The sequence below is a fragment of the Temnothorax nylanderi genome, unplaced genomic scaffold, assembly GCF_030848795.1.
Source record: "Temnothorax nylanderi isolate EJ_2023f unplaced genomic scaffold, tnyl_v1.0 TNYL_tig0533_pilon, whole genome shotgun sequence".
NCBI lineage: Eukaryota > Metazoa > Arthropoda > Insecta > Hymenoptera > Formicidae > Temnothorax > Temnothorax nylanderi.
Window position 1 is genome coordinate 21,260 of NW_027249595.1, and position 9,094 is coordinate 30,353.

The 9,094-nt window shown below is 39.5% G+C and overlaps 1 protein-coding gene and 1 pseudogene across 1 annotated transcript; one reads left to right on the top strand and one right to left on the bottom strand.

The window, feature by feature from the left end:
- Positions 1–1,733: 1,733 nt before the first annotated feature.
- Positions 1,734–3,430, top strand: LOC139783713 (uncharacterized). The gene is given in 7 exon segments (XM_071722856.1): positions 1,734–1,757; positions 2,007–2,136; positions 2,291–2,482; positions 2,571–2,630; positions 2,633–2,756; positions 2,963–3,141; positions 3,213–3,430. Coding segments are annotated over 7 exon segments (927 nt in total).
- Positions 3,431–3,955: 525 nt separating this feature from the next.
- Positions 3,956–5,075, bottom strand: LOC139783704 (putative nuclease HARBI1; annotated as a pseudogene).
- Between the last annotated feature and the right edge of the window lie 4,019 nt (positions 5,076–9,094).

Consider the following 9,094-nt stretch of genomic DNA (forward strand, 5'->3'; position numbering starts at 1 on the left):
AATTTTTAAAATAAATATATTATTTTAAAATATTTATACATTTAATTGTTTTTACCCTTTTAATGTAAATTACAATTCTGGATGTTTCCTTTTATCATGTCCATAGGACGTCCATCGGATATCCTGTGGACATGTTTTAGGGATATAAGTATGTCCACCAATTTCATAAACAGATATACTATGGACGTCCATAAAATGTCCAATGGACGTTAAACGGATGGCCTATGGACATCCTCAATATTCTTAAAGGACGTCTTATGGATGTCCATCGGATATCCGTGTGCTGTCTGGGAGTTAGGTGACGAATCACATCGATCCGCGATGTAACGCGTTGTGCGGTATACGCGAATTAGGAAACGCGTGCGCGTTTTACATTTGCATGTCGGAACAGTAGGCGCGACAACCGGGTGATCTCGGGCGAATTCGGGTCAGGCCCGAGGGTTGTTTGTGCTCGCGCCAGGGGCGTTCGCTGTCGCGACAGCGCCCCACCGTAACGACTTTACCTTAATCCTAAACACATTTTTTAATTATTCATGAAATGAGCAATAACATCAAATTAAATTATTATAGAATCAGCAAATTAGTAATTGGTCACAAAAAATTCAACATAAATAACTTAACGATATAAACGGCGAATGCGAGTCAGGCGCGGGACGTGGTGCGCAATAAAACTTAAGACGTGTATTCAAATGTAACGAACGTTTCGGCTCTTCCTTTGAGCCATCTTCAGCATTTATTAAGAAAAAGGATTCTATTCCTGCAGAGCTCGAGGTAGAAAGCTCCCTTCTTGAGGAGATGTCGTAACAAGCGAACTGGTACGTACGATTATAGTGGATATTTCCACTGTGAAAAAGAAAGAAAAATATACTTAATCGATCGTTAAAGGAAACAGAAAAAGAAAGTAGAGAGCTCACCTCAAGATCTGCAGCAGTCAAATAAGTACAAGAATTAAAAAGTCGTAATAGTCATGGTGCGATCCCATGGTACGGAACGTATGCGCAATGCGGAATTGGCGGAACGCTCGTGATTGGTTCGACCTCTTTTACGTTCGTTCCGCCGACTTTTATCCGCAAGTTTCTATTTTATCCGCACTGATCGTGCGGAAACTGCGGAAGCCTTAATACTTGTGTCCTTGTGTGCGAGTGTGAAAAGACAAAATGTCAGAATCTCAACAGAGATCCGTAAGAACATTATTAAAAACTATTTAAATTTTAAATAATGTAATTTTGAATTAATAATTTTATTAAAGAGAGAGTGGAACGGGCTGAATAAAAGCCAAGCGCTGTTGACGGTGCACAAAGGTTAATTCCTTTATTTATGATAAATCAAATTTTTAACGTACGTTTCGGTCCGAATTTTGGACTATCCTCAGAAGTAATATATTGTTGCACACGTGATGGAACACCCGTTGCGCGCGGAACTTCGCTCACGAGAAGCCTGAACTTCGCTCACGAGTAGCTTCAAGCCGAAGCGCGTTCCCTAACGACGGGATGTATTGATCTGTGTAATAACAACGACTGTCAGATCTACGGGGAGACTCGGATCGTTCGGACGTGTTCTCCACCTGAAACGCTTGTACAGAGTTTCTAATAAACCCTTGAGTTCCTTTCCTAATAAAGTGTTGTCTCTCTTTTCACGCGAGCCCGGGAGTGCGCGGAGCGAACGCGAGTGTCTCTGAGATAGCGGAGCGCAGTGCAACAATATATTACTTCGTTATTATATTATCGCTGAAGATGGTCCAAAATTCGGACCGAAACGTACGTTAAAAATTTGATTTATCATAAATAAAGGAATTAACCTTTGTGCACCGTCAACAGCGCCTGGCTCTTACTTAGCCCGTTCCACTCTCTCTTTGATTTTTACCAGAGCCTTTACACGGATTTAATAATTTTATATTAATGCAATACTATATTGAACAACTTCTTTACAAAATATAAGTTTGTTAATATGCGGGAGTTTGAATTATATATTTGAGTTATGATTATATATTTGTTACTTGTTTATAGGATAAAAAATGTGGATATTGCGGATATATTCTCTCAGGAAACTTTGACCTGATGAAACATTCTTGCTTTCATCCGTTTAACGAGGAAACACATCTATTAAGTGTGGATGAAAATTTAGTAGTCACTGTTGGTAGGTATTATTTATAGTAATCGAAGTATGTCCCTTATATAGTAAAGCATGCCATTAGTTATCTATTGAAATATTATATTGTCCCGTCTAACAATGATACTGAATGGACTGGGTTTCGTTTGCCAGTGTTATTATTGTTTCTTTTATTTTACAGTGTCTCGTGCATATGAATTGGAATTAAATGATGATCTGCCAAATAATAACATGCAAGGACTTGATACGGATGAGCTCTTAATATATTACGTATCCCAGAAGAGAGCATTATTCGACCATCGAACACCAGCTAGCGACAGAAGCACATTGAAAAAAAATGCACTGTGGCAAGAAATATGTAACTCATTGGGAGGTTAGTATGTATATACATATTTTGGCCATGTACAATAATTATATAAGCGCAACTAAACCTTCTATTTGGTTCTGATGTGTGTTTATAGGAGTATTAAATATAACCCAAGTCAAAAAAAGATGGCGATATCTTTGAGATTGCTATATGAAAGCAAAAAAAAAGAACATATGTACATTCCAAGTGGGTCTGCTGCTGAAACTTCAACTTTGAAAAAAAGTTCCTTTAGGTTCTACGAACAGATGAAGTTTTTGGATAATGTCTTAGGAAAATCTTTGTAAGTTTAATAATTTAATATATACATTTTTTAAAAAGTCAATGTATTTAAAATACAGAGACACTCCAGACTTGACTTGGTTATTTTATTTAGTCCTCTTTGACACTTGAAATTAGTATTCACGCAATAGGAATTTTTCTCCAAGGTTCTTGATTATTCTTTGTTAGGACCCGATCCGATATTAAAAGTGCTGTTTTTCTCTCTAGAACATGTACTAGTCTACCATCAAACGTTCAAAACAATGAAGAAGATCAAAGTATGTTAACTGAAGTTAGTGAAGACTCAGTATTGGTGCCCCAACCAACATGCAGCAATGCGAGCAGCAATGTATCAAACTTATCGCTGCCATCAAACTCCGGAGAAATTGATTTAAACTTAAGTAAAAGTACGGTTCTATATTATTTTATTAAACATTTCAATAAATTTATTTTATGTTAAAAATCAATAATATTTTAGAAAGAAAGTCAGACAGATTGAGCAAGACGAACGACGAATTTCACGAAACAGTTATCTCAACATTACGCGAAACCAATAAACAACCTGACGGAGTTGATGGATTTTTACTTCTACTCGGAGAAGGATTAAGGAAACTGCCATACAGAAAGCGAACCGAATTAGAAATGAAATTCCTTGCTATGCTCATGGAAGAGCAAGATAAATTACTTAACGAATAACTATAAATAAATCATATTTACTTTATGTTCATTTAATCTGCTATCTGATATAAAAGAAAATTTTTTTACTACATTATATATTATTATTATATCTATTTATTTTTATTTTTATTATTACAATTTTATTTTTTATTGCATTAATATTAAGTATGACTATTATTGTACTAGGTATATTTAGTTTCAAACAAATATAATTTATTTTCAAGCAAATTATATTTTTATTATGACATACCACACACAAGCCTTACAAATGAGTTTATCCAGTGTTTATAAGTATATCTACGCTTTACCAACTTACATCTACTTACAGTACTACTTATTCTACGGGAAAAAATCTATCAAAAGTGTTCCTCAGTGTTATCATTATCGTCAATTATCGTCAATTATTAATTAAAAATCGTTTTGCAAAGCTTTTTCCCACTGGTAAGATAACGCACCAGTACCTTGAAAGTCTGTTGAATACGCTTCTCTAACTGCAATAGCATTGTTATTGCCGCGGCTTCGACAAAGTGGCATATTACGAACTCCATGACTTGTATGCAGCACTTCTTCACCAGTGCGTAAATATGATTTACTTCCCGTTAATTGCGCTTCGTTTTTTATAATAAAATTGTGCAGTGCTACAGTCGCTTGTACAATTTTGCGTACATTGCTGACATTCGCGATGATTGGCCTTCGGTATATTCTCCATCGAGCCACTAATATGCCGAAAGCGTTCTCCACAACTCTTCTTGCACGGCTAAGTCGGTAATTAAATACTTTTTTCCCAATGTCGAGTTTTCTACTTCGCGGATATGGTCTCATCATGTACATCGATAGTGGAAAAGCTTCATCTGCTACTAGTACATAGGGTAATTCTGGTCCGTCAATTTCAACTTGTTTCGGGTTTGGCAGTTTGAACGAATTAACTTCGAAGCGTTTCCCAATTTCGCTATTGCGAAAGACTCCTCCATCACTTTGCCTACCTTCAGCACCAATATCGACTATTGTAAAGCAATAGTTTGCATCGCTGATTCCGAGAAGATTAATACTGTGATGGCCTTTGTAATTGTAGTATGTTGATCCACTGTTTGGTGGAGCCTGTAACAAGAACACATATTGTCTTTTTATCATAATTTTGTATTATGTACATTGAATATAAAATAAATCTTTTTATATTTAACAAAGCCTTTTATTTCTTATTAATAAAGTTTTAATGTTATATAAATAAACTCAGAATTCCATTTAAAACTTACTTGGATTTGAACATGCTTTCCATCGATAGCACCAATACAATTCGGAAAGTTCCACAATCGTTGAAATTCATCGGCTACAGATTTCCAACTCTCTTCATTGTCCATAAGACTGACATTGTCCATAAAACTGAATCTTTTAGACAACTCCTTCACAAGACAAATAGCTTCACAAGTCTCGGATATAATTTTTGAGATAGTGTTGCAACTCTGAAGGCATATGACAGGGATTTCATACTATCCCCTGATGATAAATAGCGCAGTGTAATCTGGAGCCGAGTGTCAGGGGAAATAGGTTCGCGAATAACATATTGTTTTATGATGACTGGTTCGACCAATGTTAATAACGCATTAAATAATTGAGGTGGCATTCTAAAATAATCTCGATATTTTTCTCTGTCTTCAGCCAGCATTTCCTTCACAAGATTCTCACTTGCTCCTTGGTTTAATCTTCTCTCCATACTAAATATAGGTCGTACCCAATATCTTCGTTGTTTTTCATTTTCATTTCTTTCTGCGATTATATATAATGAATATAATTTTATAATTTTACTGCGTAGTTGTTGCTTTTTAAATGGACACCAACATTGTTTTAATTTATTTAATAATACGCAAATAATAACAAACAATTTTTTAGAATACATTTTTAGCGATTGATTGTTGTAGTAGTTGGTGACAATTTTGTAGGTTATGAATGGAATTCGTTAATGTGACAGATGTATTGCATGTATGTACGTGTGATTCCGTTCCGCTGAAATATAATTTTCCGTGTCCCATGGAGCGGAATTCGCGGAAGCGTAGTCTGTACGTGCCAATAATATACACTGTTCGGATAGATACAACGAAAGGATCTATGGGAAACAATCTTGTGATTGGCAAGAGTCAATTACGCTTCCGCGAATTCCGCTCCATGGGACATGGAAAAAGATATTTCAGCGGAACGCAACTGGCGTAATATCTGCGTTTGGACAGACTTCATTCCGCCAATTCCGCATTGCGCATACGTTCCGTACCATGGGATCGCACCATCAGGGGTGAATTCGAAGAGTCGCACATTTCGGAAATTAGAGGCAAGAATAAATTGCAGTCACACGCGTGTCGGTTGAAATCGAAGTGAGACAGCGGGTCACAAGTATGTAGGTCAGAAACGTTATTATAAAAAAAGTAACCGCCCGGGGAAGGGCGAAACCAAAAGTTAGATATTATTTTTGATGGACAAGTATGCGTGGTGTAGACAATCGGTATCTGATTGTAGGTTTAAACTATGGCGCTGTTGTCTAATGTATAAAACTTCCGAAATAAGTCGCTTGTAATAATATCCTTCGTGATCCAAAATTTCAACGTTATCCCAATCGAAATCGTGGTCGTTCTGAGTTCTATGATCGGTAATCACGGAGTGGGCAGAACTATTTCTGTTGATATGACTGCGATGTTCAGATATTCTGGTTTTTAGTTGTCTACCAGTCTGCCCCACGTATGATGCGTCGAAATCTCGGCAGAAGATCTTATAGACCACATTACTCGTTGCGGAAGTCGGAAGAGCATCCTTCTGAACTTTGATAAATTTGTTTAATTTATTAACGCTGTAGTATAATAAATAAGTGTCTGATTCCCTGAAAATATCTTTGAATTTGACTAAAATTGAAGGAAAAAACGGAACGGTAAACCATTTTTTAAAAGCATCGTCGTCAAAGGTATCGCCAGGATTTTGTTTTTTTGTTTGTTTAAATAAGACTTTTAAGATGTTCATGAATTGTATTAAAAATAAGATCTAAAGGGTAATCGTTGTTCAGAAGGATGCTGACAATAAGTCCTAGATTTTTTTCGTGAAACCTTGGATGAGAAAGTAAAAAAGCTCGGTCGATAAGTCCGATGATGGTACCACGCTTTTGAGACGAGGGGTGACAAGAATTATAATTTAAATATCGGCCAGAAAAAGTGGGCTTATGATACCAATCGAATTCAATAAGACCATTGTTGTTGATAATGGTGGTATCTAAAAAATTGAGTTTATTGTTTCCAACCTCTATGGTAAACTGTAGACTGTGAATGGAACGAATTAAAAGTTTGTAAGGTAAAATCAACCATATCGTAGGGCATGGGCATCGCGATGTCATCCACGTATCTGTACAAAAACGGTAGATAGAATTTAAGAATTCTTATCGCCCTCGTCTCGATATCTTGTAGGACTAAATCCGCAAGGTCGGGAGACAGGAGAGAGCCCATGGGAGATCCGAAATTCTGTTTATATATGTTATTGTTGAATCTGAAAAATGTGGAGTCAAGAATAAGTCGTACTGATAGAACGAATTCATCTTTAGGAATGTCGCAGTTTTTTGAAAAATGTTCCTATCTATTGCAAATGCTATCAATGGCTAGATCGGTAGATTTGTAAAAAGTGAAACCACGTCAAGGGAGCTAAGAGGGTAATTGTCATCTAAACGTAAACCGTTCAAGTTATTAACAAGTTGAAAACTGTCTTTTATGTGGCTATTGGCTTCAAGGATACTAGAAGAAATTATGTTGTGTAAGAATCTAGCTAAGTTGTGTAAAGGTCCATCAATGGACGAAACTATGATTCGTAACGGGTGGTTTTGTTTGTGAATTTTCGGAAGTCCATAGGCTCTCGGAAGTACTCTGTCACTACAATAGAGGAACTTATAAGTAGCGGGTGAAATATATTTCAAATTCTTCCATCTAGTGATCAATGTTAGTAGTTAATATAAGGACGTTCGGACTCGGGGGCAATGAGGGGGGTGAGGGAGGGGGGGGGGGTATCGGGTTTCGCGGGGGGTAAGGGGGAGGGGGAGGGCGGGGTATCGGGTTACACAAGGGTATCGGATTTCGCGGTGGTGAGGGGGAGGGGGGGTATCGGGTTACACAAGGGTATCGAATTTCGCGGGGGTGAGGGGGAGGGGGGGTATCGGGTTACACAAGGGTATCGGATTTCGCGGGGGTGAGAGGGAGAAGGGGTATCGGATTTCAAGAATATCGGGTTTCAAGGATATCGGATTACGAGGGGGAAGGGGAGGGGGGTGACCTTGGCATACCACGTGTATGACTCACCGGGATGACTCACCGGGATGACTCAACCGCGCCGCGGGGTCCGCGTTCGCGGTCGCGTTCGCGGTCGCGGTCGCGCCGCGGGTCCGCGTGGGGGTGCGCGTCGCGCCGAGGGGTCCGCGCGGGGAGTCCGCGTAGGATGCGCGGTCGCGCCGAGGGGTCCGCGTGGGGTGCGCGTCGCGCCGCGGGGGTACGTTCGCAACGACGCCGCTAGGCGGTGCACAATGGGTAAGACTAATTCGATAGCGCACTGCGTAGGAGCGTGTCTCGTCGATGACGCGTCGAACTTGTCGGAACATGTTCATCGTAAACAACATTTTTCTGGGAAAAGAGGGTGGTTATCGCGTAGACTAAACAATTTCGCGTTATTTTACAACGCAGTACGTAAAAAAACAAAGGAAGAAATAACGGATCGACCCTCGAAGCGACCATCGCGATCGCGATGAGCCTTCGATGACAATCGACAAAACGTGCGAAGGTAATCACGACGATTACGTGGTCGGCGATACGCACGATCGCGTGGTGACAGCAGAACGGAGAAGTCGTCAGAGAAAATTATAATAGCGGTGTATAAAAATATAATGATAGTCGCAAAACGTCTTGCAATACAAAGGCGAGCGCCGACGTCCGCTAGAACATCGACGCCTCGTTTCTATGTTACGGTACGCGATATTTGATTGTAAAATTCATGCAGCCGGAGTTTTAGTGAACGTCGCATATACGGCTCGAATGGAAATGCGCGTGAAGAAATTATAGCTGCTTTCTTTATGTTATTAAAGTATTCAGCGAAGGACAGTCGATGACGCATCGAACCTGTCGGGACATGTTTCACGGGCGCCGTAAACAAATTTTTTCTAGAAAAAGGGGGTGTTATCGCGTAGACTAAACAATCTATCTACGCAGTACGCGAGACAAAGGAAAAGATCTTTCAAAAATCAGTTGGAGCGAGAGAGAGGGCAAAGGGTATATAACGAGGAATGAAGCGCGTCGAGCCGCAGTAGTAAGATTTGAGAGCGATACATCGATCGAAAAGTATCACGGTTTATTTTATAGTCGAACATTATCACGTGCACGTTGCTCTGTAAGAGAGACTCTGTAAAGCGATATAATAAAAGAACTGGTGCGAAAGTGATCAAACATGGATCAATTCGAGCAAACCGAACGCGATCTATTGGAGCTGTCCGACCAAGTCGCTACCGTAGGTGAATTTTTCACGTGGGCGCTGCAATGCGCGGAATTCGTCGAGCAGCTCGAGACACGCAGCAGTGCCAAACGTCCGCGGCTCTCGATCAGGCGGAGGCAAAAGTTGGTTGCCAGAATCGCGCGACTCGAGGGTGCGAAGTCGCGATTGAAAGACAATTTATCCGTA